This window comes from Scedosporium apiospermum (assembly GCF_000732125.1).
Source record: "Scedosporium apiospermum strain IHEM 14462 chromosome Unknown SEQ_SAPIO_0077, whole genome shotgun sequence".
Classification (NCBI taxonomy): domain Eukaryota; kingdom Fungi; phylum Ascomycota; class Sordariomycetes; order Microascales; family Microascaceae; genus Scedosporium; species Scedosporium apiospermum.
Window position 1 is genome coordinate 242085 of NW_015971778.1, and position 17511 is coordinate 259595.

At 52.1% G+C, this 17511-nt stretch overlaps 6 protein-coding genes and 2 pseudogenes across 6 annotated transcripts; 2 read left to right on the forward strand and 6 right to left on the reverse strand.

Moving 5' to 3' along the window:
- Positions 1–130: 130 nt before the first annotated feature.
- SAPIO_CDS1731 (uncharacterized protein) lies at positions 131–937 on the reverse strand (the record flags this gene model as incomplete). Its single annotated transcript, XM_016784934.1, has 3 exons — positions 131–277; positions 382–803; positions 865–937. The coding sequence occupies 3 exons, from the start codon at positions 935–937 to the stop codon at positions 131–133; spliced, it is 642 nt and encodes a 213-aa protein (XP_016645231.1).
- Positions 938–1911: 974 nt separating this feature from the next.
- Positions 1912–2919, reverse strand: SAPIO_CDS1732 (annotated as a pseudogene; the record flags this gene model as incomplete).
- Positions 2920–4158: 1239 nt separating this feature from the next.
- On the reverse strand, positions 4159–5242 carry SAPIO_CDS1733 (uncharacterized protein; the record flags this gene model as incomplete). The annotated part of the gene is made up of 3 exons (XM_016784935.1): positions 4159–4256; positions 4350–4785; positions 4931–5242. 3 exons carry the CDS (start codon positions 5240–5242, stop codon positions 4159–4161), a joined length of 846 nt encoding a protein of 281 aa, XP_016645232.1.
- Positions 5243–5834: 592 nt separating this feature from the next.
- SAPIO_CDS1734 (Uncharacterized protein) lies at positions 5835–7802 on the reverse strand (the record flags this gene model as incomplete). Its single annotated transcript, XM_016784936.1, has 5 exons — positions 5835–6524; positions 6583–6853; positions 6918–7129; positions 7200–7488; positions 7597–7802. 5 exons carry the CDS (start codon positions 7800–7802, stop codon positions 5835–5837), a joined length of 1668 nt encoding a protein of 555 aa, XP_016645233.1.
- A 2145-nt stretch (positions 7803–9947) lies between these two features.
- SAPIO_CDS1735 (uncharacterized protein) lies at positions 9948–12143 on the forward strand (the record flags this gene model as incomplete). Its single annotated transcript, XM_016784937.1, has 3 exons — positions 9948–10148; positions 10479–10590; positions 10843–12143. 3 exons carry the CDS (start codon positions 9948–9950, stop codon positions 12141–12143), a joined length of 1614 nt encoding a protein of 537 aa, XP_016645234.1.
- Positions 12144–12551: 408 nt separating this feature from the next.
- On the reverse strand, positions 12552–13428 carry SAPIO_CDS1736 (uncharacterized protein; the record flags this gene model as incomplete). Its single annotated transcript, XM_016784938.1, has 4 exons — positions 12552–12561; positions 12641–12894; positions 12989–13261; positions 13420–13428. The coding sequence occupies 4 exons, from the start codon at positions 13426–13428 to the stop codon at positions 12552–12554; spliced, it is 546 nt and encodes a 181-aa protein (XP_016645235.1).
- Positions 13429–14858: 1430 nt separating this feature from the next.
- Positions 14859–15353, forward strand: SAPIO_CDS1737 (annotated as a pseudogene; the record flags this gene model as incomplete).
- Positions 15354–16070: 717 nt separating this feature from the next.
- SAPIO_CDS1738 (uncharacterized protein) lies at positions 16071–16595 on the reverse strand (the record flags this gene model as incomplete). The annotated part of the gene is made up of 3 exons (XM_016784939.1): positions 16071–16360; positions 16438–16522; positions 16581–16595. The coding sequence occupies 3 exons, from the start codon at positions 16593–16595 to the stop codon at positions 16071–16073; spliced, it is 390 nt and encodes a 129-aa protein (XP_016645236.1).
- Between the last annotated feature and the right edge of the window lie 916 nt (positions 16596–17511).

Consider the following 17511-nt stretch of genomic DNA (forward strand, 5'->3'; position numbering starts at 1 on the left):
GGACTTGGATAGATTGCCGATTGGCAGGCAGAGTTGTTTTCTTTTGTGGTTTTTTTTATTACTATTGATATCCATCTTTAAGCTATATAATTTGATGTTTTTTTTTATTCGATTTTCTTTTTCTTATTCGTTACATGAAGTCGTCTTCCCAGTCTTCGCCGCGGTTTTGGTTACTTGTAGCCGCGAGCGCGTCTTCGTCGAAGAGATCATCGTACGCGTGCTCCTTTTGCCACTTCTTTTCCTTGTACTCTTGTGCTTTCTTGAGTTCCTCCTTTTTCTAGACGTGGATTCCGTCAGCCAGTTTGGAACATCTCATGATGCAATAGAGAGGGTGATGTGGATGTGAGAGAGATCAAATGATGGAAACAGGTCTCTACTTACCCTCGCCTGCTGAGCAGCCTGATCCTTCCTCCTCAACTCCTTCAACCTCTCATCCTTCTCGGCCTTAAAATCCGGCTTCCTCTCCACCTTTGTCTTATTCAACCGATTCACAATCGGATTCTCCCTCTGCGCAACAAACACCTTCTTGACCTTTTTCTGATCATGGAAGCTCACCTGCCCGACGTCCATGCTCCCGTCCTTCCTCAGGTTCGCCCAGGGCGTGTAGATGACGGTGACGTTGTCCTTCTTGTTGCCCTCGATGGAGTTGGCCTTGGTCAGCTGGGCAAGGTCCGTAAGGAGGGCTTGCGGGAGTGAGTCCCACGTTTGGTGGGATTGCATGCGGAGGTAGACGTGGGCGCTGGAGAGGTTGTCGACGTGGAACCAGACGTCTTCGTCCCAGCCGTATTTTATGAGGTCTTCATCTGTTTGGATGTTAGTCTGCGGATGGGAGGAGGTGAGATGATTGTGAGTTTTTTTCTATACTCTCGAACTTGTCCTTTCCGACGTAGATCTTGGCCGGCGGATCGGTCGCCGTGGAAGTAAAGTAATAGACCATGGCTACGATGTGCTTCCCTTGGAGCTGGGACGAATGCTGCGCTTCTGATGTGAGAATTGGGCGGGGGAGTTGATGATGAAAATCTTGGCGGGGCTAACGCTTAAATCAATGTAATGGCGGGGGAGGGGCAAATGGTAGAGGACGCCTTGATGACTTGGAGCCGCTGAGGCTTTCCCAGCTTCTACGACTTTACAGCCGTGGCGATTGAATTGAGAAGGAATTATTCTTCTCAATGAAGTAATGAGATCGAGAAGCCTGTAATAAGCAATTCATTAATTTCCTGGTTCCCACAACTCAGCTCCCTTCTCACCTCACAGAGCATCGCGAAATCACGTGACTCGGAATTCGTGATGGTCTTGATCGTGGCAGCTCTCTTACATGAAATCCGACGACATCCCCAGAGCAGCATTTCCAAGTTTATCAACAAAATAATAATTAAATAAAAAAAGGAGAGCTTTTAAATTTCCAAGACCGAGGTGGGAGGATATCTCCTGTTTTATCTGAACATATTCATTATCTTCTCGCCCAAAAAATGCAAAAAAGATCGCATGCGCTGCTCTGGTTGGACTTCGAACGAAGCAATTCCCCGCTGGACAGGGAGTTACGAAAAACACTTTTTTCTAGCTTTCTGAGCGCTGCAACTGACCGCTAGGCCAATGACTCGCAGTGTTGGTGCTTGAGCTGCTCGGTTGGACATTCTTGCCATAGACTCATATATAAAGCGTGTGGCCGGGACCGAGTGGTGTCGAGGAAGATGCGGGAGACGCTCTTTTCCTTTAGCTTACATCGTCGAGTTTACCTGAGGCAGAATGGGGCATATGTTTCGAGTGAGTGATGGACTCAACGAGGGACTACAATCGCCCCCAGAACGTGAATGGGAAGTCCTTTGATCCTTAGCAAAACTATCCCGTTGTCCTCCAACTCCAAACTCCAACTACTCTTCAATCTTCGGGATAATGTCTCTCCCATCACTCCTACTCGGCCTCTCCCTCTCCCTCCTTAACTTCCGGCTCCGGGTCCCACGCGTCCGGCCCTACAAACTGCTTTGGCCAAATATTCATCGCCGTCTTCAACCCCTCCTTCACCGGCAACCCTGCATGCCTCGTCCTCTCATCCCCCGTCCCGTTCGCGAATAGGTTAACCCAAAACAGCGCATTCCCCACAATGGGCTTAAACGCCAACCCGCCCTTCTCGTGTTCCCTCCACGGAAAAGCATCCGGCGCCGCCCTGTGCTGCGGCGACACGGCGCTCAGGTGCGGGAAGTAGGTCTCACCCTCCGTGCAGTCGGCTTCGAGGATGGCGAAGAAGCTCGTGGGGCGATTCCATTTCCTGTCTCGATTGTCGTCTCGCTGCGTTCGTTGCGGGGAGGGGTACCAGTCGTAGTGTAGATCGAACTTTTGGCCCGGTTTATACCGGACTAGTTGCGGTGAGCCGATCTCGTCTTTGCCGGGGGAGAGCATGGTTCCCATGAACTCGTTGGCGCGGTCGAGCACGCATTTGACGGCGTCGACGTCGACGGGGAGTCCCGCGCTCCAGGACGTTCTCGACGTATCCTTCGCCGTGCGTCCGTACTTCGTCGTCATGGAAGGTTTGAAGAGCCCGTCAGCGGCGTCGAGAAGGGCCCCGATTTCGCGCTTGCTGATGAAGTCGTGGATGTAAATCACCAGCGGGTCCATGGAAACGATTTGCGTCCGATATGGCTGGACGAGGCATTCAAATGGCAGCGCCGTCGCGTTTTCGCTCGTTGGAGGTGAAGAGGAGGAGGAGAGGTCGCTCGTGCTGCAGCCGGGCCAGTAGCTTTGGAGGTTGCGGTGGAAGGAGTCGAGGTTGAGAGTGGCGACGTCACGGAGCTGGGGGGACGTTACGGCGAGGATGGCGATGGCGACGCCAGCGGAGAAGCTGGTTGCCTTGCTAATCCAGCTGGCCATTTTCGTTGAGGATTTATTCGCGAGGCTCTTGTGGTTGGATTTCAATTCGGACATGCTCGCAGCTTTGCACCCTTATATGGATGGCGAAGCAAGACCTGGGCTGCAAAGAGATCAATCCGGACCCTGCACTAGAATGTAGAATCGGCAGAAGGGTGCGCGCGCGAACGCTCTGTCCGGAGAAGATGAAAAGCACCGGGTTCTGCTTCAATCGCCATCCATGGCAGGTTATCAATCAGTTAAATCAAGGTAAAGGTAGGTCTGGTTTGCATAATATCAAAGAGTCTCGCCATTCAATGCCAGCCTGGCTGGATCCAACCCAAGTTCCGGCCCGCTCCCCGTTTCCAAATTTTCAGATCAGTCGATAATCGCACCTCTCATCGTCTGCGCTTGATTAATATCCTGGACCTGCCCACCTTGTGCAGATCGCCCTGTGGTAATGTGTCATGTAGAATAAATTGGATGGTCCCGGTTGTAAACCGGAGCATGTCTTCGCTGTGTTTTGAACATTGAACATTATCCGGACTCACCACCCTCCTGGTTTCCTTTCGTTCGCCTTAATCAATGTGCTTCCGCGGCCCTTTTCGGCGCCATCGGAAATGTGTGTACCATTTGCTGATGGTTGACTGCGCCCATACATGGGTGAGGGGAACAGCATGGATGGCTATGTTCTGGTTTGCTCATGATACCTCGTTCTAAGTCACTGGGATGGTCATCGATGGCAGGATATGAGTAGTGGAAGTTCATTGCGCCGTTGATGGGATGTGCCAAGTCTCTTGGCTTTTCACGAGGGTTTCGCCGAATGGAATCTTTGGTACAACTGTGGTATTTGCTATGGCTACCCTGTTTAAGAACATTCCCTCCGCATAATATACAGACAGAAAATAAAAGCAAACCTCTTGACGGATCATTCCTATCCAAGCACAACTGAAAAGAAACCTCGACAAAGGTAGTATACTTTTGGCAAACGGAACCGCAAGTCTCGATTCGCCCCCATAATGTAGAGTATTACTCTTCCTGCCGCTGCCGGGAGGTTTTATGCGTCCGTGTTTCACCCACACCTCCTCTGAAGATATCAATGAACGCATGTTACCGCCCTCGCTCCACCTTGCACCGGTCCCAACGCCGTAATCGCAAGTTGTGGCGCCCAAATAACCCATTCAAAAATACCACAAAAAAAAGTAAAGCGGTCGATTTCCCGGGAACTGCCCAAGGGGAGGCCGTGTCTTCTATTGCACGGAAGTACTAATAGCAGTATAACAACGCTGCCAGGCCAGACGCACAGGCCAAGAGGTCTTAAACAAGACTCTGTCTCTGTCGTTTGCGACCGCTGACTGTCTGAGGGTGTAGCTTCTCGCTCCTTTCGCGCTTGAGCTTCTCGTCCAATACGCGAGCTGTGATTCAAGAAATGCATTAGCCTACGTTCCCACTCCAAACAAGCTCGGCAACGAGGCCGGCGCTCTAAGAAAAGACAACAAAAAACTCACTGAGAACGTCGTATCCAAACTGGGGAAACTCCAAACACAACGCCTTGAACTCGTCCTCCGCCTCCGACCGCAACGTATGCGACCTCGTCGCCCAAAAATTCGCAATCGGCGCCCGTATAGCCGCGTCGTCCGCGCTCGTATACCCGTACACGTACCTCGCGTACGCGATCTCCCCCTTGGCCGTCGAGTTGACGCAGTGGATCTTGGACGTCGCCAGCTGTTTGAGAGTCGGGACGTCGAACTTGTCTGCGAGCGTGTAGACCCGCGCGTGCCGGAGGAGTTGGCTGCCGTCGTCGTCTACCGCGGGGAGGGATGGGTCTTCTTCTAAGGTGCGTTGACCAGGGATTTTCTTGGGGAAGTAGTCGCCTGTGTAGAGGAATTCGAGGAAGGAGCCTATCGCATCGACGTTTTCGTCCGCGAGGTCGATCTGGCGGGGCTGGTGGGTGGGAGAAGATTAGCATGTGAGCTCAAGCTCGGGTTGGAGCAGCGGCTCGTTCGGGAGTGGGGGAACGGGCATTGCGCATTGGAAGTCCAAGATTGCAAAAACAGAGGGGGGAAGGAGGGAAAGCATAGGTACGTACGATATCATCCTCAGTGAACCCGGCGCACGCCTGCCTGAAGAAAGGGCTCTGGACTAGCAGAGCCTGATGCGCCGTCAAAATCGCCCCGTTCCCGTCGCTACCAACCAGCAGCGTGACCACGGGACTCATCAAATAGCTCACGAACGACGTCCTCTTCTCCGTCAGAGCTTCGTTGGCAAAAGGGAGCTCTCCTGAGGTGGTCGCGTTGCCGACCCCGCCAACCTCGGTGCTCTCGTGGATTTCGACCATTTCGGTGTCGCCCCCCATCAAAGCTACCTCATGGGCGGGCGTGGAGTCGAATTCTTCGGACATGGTTTGCGACGGGTACTGGGTACAAAAAAATGGGAAGATAGGATGCGCCGCAACGGAGGTTCGAATGCCGGGGCTTCGAAGGGTTCGATTAAAGGGTTTAGTTACGAGTCACTTTTTTGGTGTGGTGAACCAGGGTGGTATAAGCGTAAATGCGGAAAGCGGAAACGAGAGGCGCAGGCGGTTAGAAATTGTACAAATTAGGAAATTAATGTAAGGAACTGCATTGGTAGGAAAGAAAAATCCCAGTTGCGACGCGCCTGGTTGATACGATCTGTATCGATTGAGAAAAACGATTGGAGATGGGAGCTAGACAGGAAATAGGAAAGAGGTGATGGTGGGGAGGAGCTTTGGAAGAGCTTCGGTCGCAAGCAAGGTTTCAAGTCGAACGACAGCTCCCACGGCCGGTACCAGGGGCAACGACAAGTGCGGACGGCTATGCAGCTGACACCAGCTGGCAATCCTTGTGGGAAGAAGGAGGTCCAACGATCGCTCTCAAGATGGGGAGGGGGGACATGACGCAGTATTAGTATCATTGGATATCCGTTGACATATATTGAGCAAGTGAGCATTTGTCTAGTAAAACTCCCCTGCATTATCGTCGGCTAGAGCCCCATCGCCTCAACAGCTCCTCCCTCTTCTCACTCCTCACCTTCACATTCTTAGGATCCACCCCATCCACCTGCCTCCTCAACTTCTCAATCTCCTCCTCCAACACCCCAATCGACGCCTCAATCTCCTCATCCACAAGCCTCACCTTCCCGAACGGACTATCAGCAAGTACACAATCCCTCAGCAGCGTAACAGCCCTCTTCGCATCCGCAAGATGCATCGCCGCACCCTCCTCGAACCCCTGCTGCGCGCTCGCCGCAACGTCATCCGCCTTGGCGCTCCTCTCAGCGAGCACGTTCGACAGCGCGGCTACCTGCTCTCGGGCACCAGCATGGTCGGGTAGCGAGACGGAGAGCATGTGCATGAGGGTCTCGATGGGCTGCTCGTCCGTGATGGTGGTGGAGGAGCGCCGGCGGCGGAGGACTAGACCGCCTGTGTTGGAGCGCGAGCGCGTGCGTACTGGGGAGCCGTGGTTGGAGGATTTGCGACGGCGGCGGCGGGTGGGGGAGCGGTTTTCTTCGTTGCGCTTGCGGGGTTTGGGGACGGGGTTGCTTAGTTCTGCTTTTGCTGTGCTTATGACTATTGCAGTGGCTGCCTGGTGGGATCGGTAGGTCTCGACGCGGGATAAGAGGGCGTTTGTGTGGTCTAGCAGGTAATCGAGGCAACCTTGGATCTAAAGATAGAGAGTTAGAAGATTAGAACACGTAGGAGGCAGCGGGGGAGGAGCGTACGTAGTCTACAGCGATCGACGCATGGTCGAGAGCCTGGGTAGTCTTGGCTGTAATATTTCGCATTGCGGGACGCATGTACTGATTTTCGACAGACATTTGGACAACAGGGAGGATCTCCGAGTAGAGGGAATCGAGTTCCTCTTGGAGAGCTTTGACGTCTTCCCTTGATGCGGAGCCGGCGTCATCTTGACTGCCAGAAGCATTTGACAGTGCCTCGAGATACGTCCGATCTAGCTTACAGCGCATCATTTCGACCGTGCACTTTATTAGTCTAAAAAGACATCGTTAGTGTTGGTCCCCAAATTTATGGCGATATTGGTGAGAGAGAAACATACTTCATGCACGTTTCCTGGAGTTTATCAACGGCGTCGTCATTGCGATCGTCCGTCAGGGTGAACTCATTGCTCAGCTTCTCCAGACTCCGGAGTAGCTTGTCGTCTGACTCCAGCAAGGCGGAGATATTCTGCTCGAAATCTTGATTCTTCGTATGATCCTGCTCCTCGAGCTCGGAGATCTTGATTTCAAGGGACCTCGATAGTTCCTCAACCTGAACCACAAGCGTTAATCGCCGGTCTAGCACTTGCGCATGTATCAAAATAAGAGGTCGCGATACTCACGTGGACCTTGGCATTTCGAATCTCCAAGGCAAGCTTGTGCATACGCACAGCATCAAAGTCAGACCTCGCAACCTCGTCCTTGATCCTCGATTTGGCAAATCTCGCCAAGGCCTCCTGCTGCTGTCGTAGCGTTTCGGTTTGCTTCGATATCGCAGCCGTCGAGCGATTCAATTCATCGATTGCCTGGCGAACCTCCGACTCGTCTCGATACGGCAGGCCAACCGTGCTCGAGTCCTTGGAGGCGGCGTTAAAGCGGTCGACAAACCCAGACTTTGTCAAGGCCGAATATCTATATGGGTATGAATAGGTTAGCGGTATTATTTCATCTCAATCTAATCGGAAAAGGGGGGAACATAAAACCAAACAACTAATACGGAAAGGGAAACGGATGACCTACAGAGCGAGTTCGTCTGGTGTGAGGAGAGTTTCATGACCGAGGTGAACGGCTGCCCATTCGGAGAAGGAGGTGTCACCATCCTGGTAGTTGAAGGCAGCTTTCAGCTCAGATCGACCAATATCGATACCATAATCCTTCAAGATGCGGCTGACAGTGTCCACGTCCATGGTTTCTCCTCCAACTTGTGTTGGTACCGGCTCGTCCATGGGTAAAGGGAGGCAAAGTTGAGGGGACTACAACGGTTGGATACCGAGGGTGGGCGAGCGTGGTGAGAGCGGCCCTTACACAAGGTTTCAAAACAGGTTTAAAATGCAAAATAAACACAGAGGAGGCAACAGCTAAAGCTGTAGGGTGGAAGTCGGCCCCGATGGTATTGTTCAGTCAGGAGGGATTGCGCGGCCCGAATGTGCAGTACGTTTGACAACAGCAGCTGGAGCTAGAAGCCGCTTTTAAACATCGGCCTCAGTACTAGTTCGACGTGTGTGATGACAGCACAAAACATGTAACATCCCAGGGGTAGAGGAGTGGGTGTGACGGACGGGATTGCACCTTGTGCTCCGAGGACAGGATGAACTAGAGCGATAGAGCTTTTCTACCAATGCCTTGCTGAGACCAAATCACAAGGTGGCGTCGTCCCGTATTGTGGTTGAAGAAATGTTGTGTAAAGTGTCACGAACCCAGGCAGGGGCCAGGTGAACCACAGTTGGAGGCCTTCTCTTTGAGTCAGTTCAAGGGAAGAGAGAGCGGAGAGGTCGGTAAGAGGTGCCGAGCCGTGAGACAAGAAGCGGATCTAGTGTGGCTCTTGTGAAGCTCTCGGGTTCGTATTATGGATTGTTCCAAGTCTTGTGCCAATGGAATTGGACGAGCAGATCCGTGGGTTTGGTCGTGAAGAATCGTGATGGCAATGAATGGGATGATTGAATTGGGCTTGGGATTTGACAGAAACAAGAGTGGTGAGAGAGCTCGGTCATACCAACTGTCACCAGCTGGTTCAACGATGAACACCAGCATCACTGATGCAACTTCAGCTTCAAGCTTGCAGTTCTTGTGCAGTTCTTGTTCTTATCGTCAGGCAATGTATCCTACAATTCTGCAGAGTTCCGGCATTCTACGTGCCAATATCTAAATATATATCGTCCTGTTGTCTTGATGTGTACTCTGTCGAGGACGTGGCCAGAGCCCACCACAGTCCGCGTTGTCCCTGCAGCCCGGTCCTTCCTGAAGCGTTTGCATTCATCATAAACCCGTTCCTTGGCTTGGCCGCAGGTACTTCTTCTTCCGAACTTGCTCTCTAGATGTGTAAGGGGCTGGGAATTCTGAAGCTCGGGAACTGTTGTACGAAAGACACCCCATACGCTTGGGAATACAAGTAATTCTACAACTTTAAGCTCCTTACCTCGAAGTTCCTGGCATCTTTCCCAGCAACTTTAATCGTTAAGTCAGCAAAGACGGACAAAAATAGCTTCAAGAACTGACATAATGGGCTCCTACGGTTGTCCACAGAGTCGTATCTGTCCACAAATGCCATCAGCCTTCCGTTCTGCCCTTCCTCAGATTTCCGGAACCTTCATCAGGCCGCTACGAACTGGCTTGAGCATATATCAGATGAAGTCCAAGGTGTACAGACATTGCTTGCGCTCCTATATACCTCTATGGGAGTAGGACTGGGCCTCTTGCGCTTCAGGTATCTCGGACTATGGGACCTAGTTGTCGCCGGTTTGGCTTGGGCAATCCTGCCCCCCTTCTCCTTGTCGTCCCGCCGTCTCGCCGTTTTCCCCGGACCATCTCCACCGGCCACATGCATACCTCCTTCGCTTCGCGTCCACTCTGTTTAGAGCGTGGACATAGCAATGGCTCGGGATACACCATGTGGGAAAGCCTGCCATTGTCCGCCTCGGATCTGTCAATTGGAGCTGGGTAACTCCGGCTCTGACCCTACTGCTCTTCTATTTGTTCTTCCCCCTAGGTTTGAGTAGATAATAGCTATTACATACTTCTTTCTAATACCCAACTTATGTTCGATCCCGCTCACATACAAACAGATATTCTTGGTCATCACTGCCAAGAAGAATGAAATCTTCAACCGATATCTTTGTGACGATCCCTCTTCTTATATGCCTGCTCATTGCTCCAGTTCACAGCGTCATTGGATGCATGTGTATCTCGAACCTTGCGATCGAAATGCCTAGCCCTATGGAGGATCTTTTCATACTGGAGCAATGAACTGTCTGAAGTCTAGCTCCTCTACTTCTTGGAACCCAAACAGACATTTATCCTATTCTTTCATCGAGAGCTGCTAATGAAGGTCGATCAATGAAGGTCTAACTTCCAACCTCTCTGAGACTGGCAAAATGGATGACAGGGGTAATGAACCTTTGGGTCGCTTCCTCGACGTCCTCGGTCAATTGGGTCACCTTCTAAGACAGCTCCTCCGAACCCCTGGTAGCCCCGCCGGTCTCGCCTTGCAAACGCTCTTCCTCTCCAGATACCCTCGCCAGCCGCCTCTGGACATCAGAGACACTCTCGAGTCACCCGCTTGGCGGAAGCAGGCCGTAAGGTTTCTCCTGTTGAGAGTGATATTCATTTCTCCCGTCGTCGTGATGTACTTGGCCTGTGAGGTCGCCGTCTGGGGTCTGACTATTGCATTGAGCCACTTACATGTGGATTATCTGGCCTCGATTTTCGGGATGTTAGCAGTCTTGTGTCTTATGGCAACCCTCCGCAAAGTCTGGCCTCCGATTGATGGTATCTACCACAAGAATATCAAATCTAGGGTGAGCCAACCAATTTCTCCTTACTGTTGTGGAGCAACAAACTATCAGCCTATCATCACGCTCCGGGAATAAAGCATACTGACCGAGTCAACTCCTATTTCTCTCTAGGTCGACTTTATAAATCAGAATCTCGGTCTCGCCTTCCCCATTCCCCTGGTTATGATGAGCGACAAGGAGCGGCTCAGTGGAGCAACTGCAGGTCGAGTCGTTGGAACTTTCTGTGAGTAGAGAGGCATAATCAACTCTTCCTGGCTTCTTGCCACTTCATCCTCTCCACCTCGCCTAGCTATTCCTCGCTTTGTTTTTTCCTGCACTTCTATCATACCCACGACCCCGGTTCTCCGGGATACCACCATGCGTATTCTGGCTTTAATATTGCTTTACTCTATATATATCTAACGGGAAACTTGGTTAGTTGTTACGGGCCTAATCTTTTGGTGTTTAATCTTGCTCCTAACCGCGACAATCCTAGCTGTCGCTTTCCGGCAGCCTTGGCGAAGTGACAGGACAAGACACCTGGGCCAGCCAGAGGATCACGGCCCCATCCCTCTACACCAACTTGGGGCCAGTACAGCTGGGCAGAGCCAAGGAAGCCAGCTCGACAAAGATAGCACGCGACTCGACCTCGCCCGAGGTCGTGGCCTCGTCCTCGTCGACAATGGAGCCGTGAGCCCGGCGGCTAGCGCTCGGCCGACATCACCAAATGAATCAACCACGCCGGACGCCGAGGGACGGACACATCTTTGGTACAGCGTTATGCTGAGCGGGCTCTGCCTACTTGTCATCGGGGTTCCTGTGTCCGTAGCCACAAAGGACGACCGCGTTCTGGACGTCTGCGCTCTCTGGCTAACGTGGATGGTGGCGGTCAAGATGCAATACACGATCAAAACTCTTCGGGCGCCAAAGCTACCGCCAGCCATAGGGTCGGCGCTAGCTACCCTTATCAACCCTGTTCTGGTGTCGGCAGGCATCATGATGTTATATACCCACGCGAAAGCCGGAGCCCAAAGGCGTTCCCTCGACGAAGTTCTCACCATCTTCAGCAGCAGCACAACGCTATCACAGGTCTGGTCCGCGGCCTTGCGTGGGGGAGATTCCAACAGCGATTCGGACAATTGGTTCGGCGCGGGGGACGCTGCTATATCCCTCCTCGAATGCGGAATTATTGTATGGGGTTTCAAGCTCTACGAATGTCGCGGACAACTCTGCAGTCGCAGGGGTCTGGCCGTCGTTCTCATCTCCACCCTCTTGGCGGGCTTAAATGCCATCGTTTCGCTCCTGCTTGCTCGGGCAATCGGGCTTGCTTCGCCCGTGGCTTTGGCATTCGCTTCTCGGAGCTCAACCTTGGCGTTAGCTCGGCCCTCGACAGCTGCATTAGGAGGCAGCATTGCCGTCAACGCCGGGCTCGTGGTAGGCAACGGTATTGTAGGGCAGCTCGTATCTCCCTACATACTCAGTGCATTCCGGGTTCCAGATGAAAGAACGGATATGGAAGACAACGACGGCCCTGGTGACCACAATGTCGATGGCAATGCAGATAAGATAGTTAGCAGGCAGAGGGGCCACCAGGATTCCGCGATTGACGTAGCTGTGGGCACGACGATCGGCATCAACGGCGCGGCGATGGGTGTCTCGTATTTGTACGAGCGTCAGAGTCGAGTAGCTCCGTATGCTGCACTTTCTATGACGGCGTTCGGTGTTGCAACAACGATGTTAGCGGTATTAGGACCATCCAAGGGCCTGCTCAAGACACTTGCGACGGGCGATGTTTGAGAGAAATGCATCAGGGAGATGCCTTGGGGAGCAGTGTTTTGGAGTGTGGGAGTTTCTGACTTTGGATGAGGGCTTATGGATAGACGGGCGGCATAGACACAAAAAGTTTGGCGGTGTTTTGGTATCAGTGAGCTATTGAATGGATTTTCTGCATTGGTAAACCCTAGAGTTGCATGGGCGAGGACCGGTCACAGTCAACGGAGGAAATTTTGTTTTCGTCTGGCATTATACTGTTTTCATTGCTTTTTGTTCTTTCTGGAGCTTTTTACTTGAGAATCAACGGTCATCTGCTCAACTTTGCCGGACTGGCTGTGAGAATCTAGAAACGCTCTTCGAGTAGCAGTTTCGTAGATGGTTAAGTCGATTTTCTCGTTCCGTAAACACGCATTAATTGTTGAACGTACAATCCTAACCCAACCTAAAGATGCGTTCGTTTTAGCAATGATCAAGAACTGAAAAGGGAGAAATGAAGAATACTCGAATGCAGATCCACCTACCTCTCAATCAAATGCAGACCGCTCGCCGTCTCGACAACATCGCTCAGCTCTCCAACGTTAAGGGCGAAGGCCGCATCCTCGAACTCCTTCTGCATGACGCCCCTTCCAAAGATGCCCAAGTCGCCCCATTTATGAGCACTGTTACAGTCCGACTCTTGCTTGGCGAGCTCGCTTAGTGATTTTCCAGCCCGGATCTGGTCGCGGTAGCCTTCGATGATTTCCCTGGCTTGCTCCTTGGTGCGCTCGATACGGGGCTACAGTGGCGGGAAATGTGGTCAGCAATGTGTACTTTGGTTTCGCGATTCGTACAAATGAGGAGATTCGTCGTGAGAAGAGGGGAACACTCACCTCCTTCCAGCTGGAAGGGTTGCGGCTCTCCCTGTGCTTGACCAAAAGGTGCGCAGCCCAGATGCTTCCCTCGGGAACGTGGACGCCTTGGGGCTTGACGTAGCCCCGCGCGTTCGCGCTGTGATGGTTCGCCATGTAGTACTTGAGCTTGTCGGTATCGGTGCCCTCGGGTGGCTCCCAGCGGGAAATGGTTTCTACTGTGTTGAAGTAGTAGGGGAGGTTCTTGCTGTTGCTGTGGCGGACCTCCCAGTTGGGAGGGAGACCGGTCTCAGGCTGGAAGTTATTGTTAGAAGCTGGGTTTCTTTTTTTGTACGATTGTGTGCCATTGCTATCTGGGATCGTTGCGATAGTGACTACACAAGAACATCTTCTTGAAGGGAGACAAAGAGCCGCAGGATTGTATTGATATGAGGTTTGGGAAGGATACTCACTGCAGACATGGTTTTGGTGATTCTTCGAGCCTTGTTGATTTGAGGGAAAGGAATGCACGAATGGGATGGAGGCTCAAAGACGGGAACGCGTATTCGAGGGAAGGCAATTGCTATTCTCAGACTCGAGGAAGTGGTTGTCCAGCCTGTGTTAGATGGCTTCTTGGATGAAAGTTGGAAATGGGGGAGAGATCAATGCGAGACAGAGAGGAGACAACAATGGGAAGTGTGCCTGGTGCCTTGATTCTGGACTCGGCGCGTGGAATCGGGGGAAATGTCGAGGGGGCGGGGTAGTTGTGATGGTGACACCAATTATATCACGTACATTGACCTTTGGTGATTTAGTCCTGAGAATGCGAGATCAATGAGAATCCTGGGGATGGATTCAATGACTGAGTTTTGGCTCCCTAGCAACGACGTGGGGCAGGCAGGGAACGAAAGGAACGAGGTTGAGATGCAGCATTCCAGATGTGTACATGTGTAATCAGTATTCATTACATACAATGTTCAGGTACTGTCCACAATTGCACTATTATTTTCTTGCCTGGAGCTATGGTGGAGTCGTTCTGGGGAATCGGAAGGAGCGAGCCAGGCCAAGAAAAAGACGTTCTGCAGGTCATCACCAGACCACGCTCTCGCCCGTTCAGAAGGAGCCGTCTGCATTCCGCACATGTCGACAGCCTGGAGCGATGAAACATGGTGACGTGGGGGAGGGGTTCTGGAGGAGGCGCTTTTTGGCTGAACCCTGCAGATCCCGGTCCGTCCGTCAGCGCTAGCGGGAGGCATTTGGCATCAACTGCTCTTCCAGCCAGGTCTGCAAAGTACACTACACAACGAGGTACTTGTCGATGAAGAGATGGAGTCGGTGATACCGAGACAACCTGAAAGCAGGCCAATCTGTTCCTGTTCCCAGCTCTCCGGTAATTGAACTATTATTATAACTGACGGGACGGCATATCTTTCTGAGGATAAGATCAACCCGATCCTTTTAAGCTAATTGAGGACGGCTCCCACCCTCAGGGTCACACTTCGTGGAGAAAGGACCTATTCCCCACGGTAAAAACCAGACAATAGATAATATTGCAGATATCTCTCTTATGGCTGGGATTGGTGATCCTAAATTCTGATGTTGTCATAATTATGATTCATCAATCGATCAATCACACACAATTGCCAGCTCGCATCGCATTGAGTTCAAGGATGCAGCTGGGATAATTGCAAATCAGAGCATTCAGCCCAGGTTGTTGCACCAGCCATTTTATGACTAAGCAGTAAACCCAACCAGTGCTTGGTTCTGATCGCAGAGTCAAACCCGTGATCTCAGTGGGATTTGATTCTTTCAGGCGACAACCAAGCGCCACCATCACCACCATCACCGCCGTCGACAAACTCTTCACCAACCCATATTTCCCCACCTATCTGACCCCCCGTCAACCGCAACCATGGCGACTCCAGCTTCTACAACCTCCGACTCCGACAAGAAGGACCTCGAGCAGATCAGCTTCCGCTTCTGCTCCGAATGCTCCAACATGCTGTACCCCAAAGAAGACCCCGAAACCCGTCGTCTCCTCTTCACCTGCCGCACCTGTCAGTACACCGAGGAAGCCCAGTCGACATGTGTCTTCAGGAACATCCTGAACAGCGCCGCCGGTGAGACCGCCGGCGTGACGCAGGATGTGGGCTCCGATCCTACGGTAAGTTCTCTTGAGAACTCCCTGTGCCTCATGTGCGGTCGTCCTGTTTTGTGCGGTCCACATATGGCGGAAGCGGATGCGGAGGGCAACGGCGACAAATCGATATCCGATAGCGTTCTTTTTCTTGATGACCTCGACGAGCCGGACGACTGGGAGCCTGATACGACGGACACTACGGAAGACATAGAGATGAGCGGGTCCGACACGAATCACGCGACGACCGACCAGATGGATGCCCACTAGCCTTTCGTAATCGGTCATGTTTGGATACGGACGCACAGATATGGAGGATCATACTCGGACTCTGGGGATTACACAAATCATCGGGGTTTACGGCTTGCTAACACAACCGGCCGTTTAGCTGCCCCGTGCGACCAAGACGTGTCCTGCCTGTAGGCATGACGAAGCTGTGTTTTTCCAATCCCAACAGCGAAGTGCCGAGACTGGAATGGTAGGTTTTACCTCCGTGCGCCCGAACACCCCTTTTGCTCCTCCAATGGGCTCACATATATCTTTCAGAAACTGTTCTACGTCTGCTGCGAATGTGGTCACATTTTCCAGTAATTCCTAGGGCTACGGTCCTAGCTTTTCCAATATCTACCAATCGAGGCGTCAGAATACGAGTTTGGAAGATGGGCTAGAGAGGTTTTGGCTGAAAAGGGAGAAATGAAGTTACGGATACATATCATGCACGTTGACATTATAACCATGGATGGGACCTTGTTCTGGCGTTGAGGGGATCATTGTTTTCAAGTCTAATATACCATAAATGCATCTGTATCGACATGGTCGCGCTCTTTATATTGTACAATCGTGAACACCCGCCACACCCACCAGCGTACTCCAATCGAGATCTCTCTGCTTCATCGGCCCTGCAAGCGGGTCTGCTTCTCTTTCCGAGAAGCAAAGGTCTCACCCTCCGTATTGATTCGTATAATACACGTCGTTTATCGGTCGAATTTACACCTGCATGGGTGCCATGGAGAGGATCTTGTGCCACTTCTTCTTCCTGAGCTCCGACGCAACCACGCCGTTGATTCTGGTGCCGACGGGATCGCCCGACTTATTGATGAGGACGCAGGCATTGTCGTCGAACTTGACCACGCTTCCGTTTTGCCTCTGCGTCATGTACTTCGTTCGCACGACGACGGCGTGCCGTATGTCGCCTCGCTTGACCTTGTTCGCTGAGGACATTCCTCCCGCATCGGCTGAGCTGCGCTGCTCCTGGACGACGACGACTAATCTGTCTCCTGAGGAAGGCGTTAGAGAGGAACGAAAGATAAAAGCTTATGACTCCGGAGGGGGTTCGCTGGTGGAAGGGCCGTACCGATTCTCGCATGTCGCTTGAGACCGACAACCATGGCGCACTCGACGAGGGCGGCGCCCGAGTTGTCGATGCAGTTAAGCATCGTCTGCAAGCTGGTGTCAGCAACGGCAAAGCTACCAGGGCGGGCATGACTGAATCGGTACCTTCAATTGAATCATCTTGCAAGCTGGGCGCTGCCGCGTAGGATTGTTGGCAACTAGCAATTGGGTAATGCTTGCAGCTCGTTCGACACGACAATGGCAATGAAGTCCAGCACAAAAGATTTTGTCAAAGATCTCCTGTCACCTGTCTGGCGTTGACAGGCTCTTGCCAGCTGACAGAACAATGAGCCAACCCGTCAGGCTACGCCGGCGCTAAACCATCCCTGTCGCACGGTTCCTTCCAAAGCGGGACGTCAGCTCAGTACCCAGGGCAACCGCACTTGCGGCTTCCTGCCACCGGATTTTAGTCTGGGAAGGAGAGATGAAGCGCAATGGACTGGTGTGCTCCTTTTCCATACAGATCCTCTCATCCTCTCAGCTGCAATGACACACACCCCCCTCATTAAACTCTCTTCGCTCCCTTCCATCGACATCTTCTCCCCTTTGTTCTGAATCTATTTGAGCTCAATCTTGTCGCACAGCGAAATCAGTGTCCTGGCAGTATCCAGATCTCCAATTGGACCCGGTTCGCATTTATGACGTCCTCACGATTGGTCTGAAACCCACACGGATCCGCTGTTCTCCCGTCGACGACGACCCCCTTCGAAGCCCTCGAAATCGTGGCTTTCCCCAGATTTGGTCTCACAACTCCCAGACTGGCTCTGTGAGATTTACGCTCTTTTGGCACCTGCGCCGTATTCTCCTGCCATTTTATTGAAGGGATCTATGTCGAATGTTCCCTTCGTCCACTCCTTCTACTCATTTTACGGCGTCTCTGTGTCTTTCGTCCCTTTGTCGTGTGCTTCTCTACGACGGCGCTTAAAATTAGTTAGAACTTTGGAGAGACAGCATTCACTACGTATTTTTTCGGGCTACATCACTCTTTAATTTTTTTTTACCTTCCTGCATAATTCGGACGAGACTCGGAATCCAT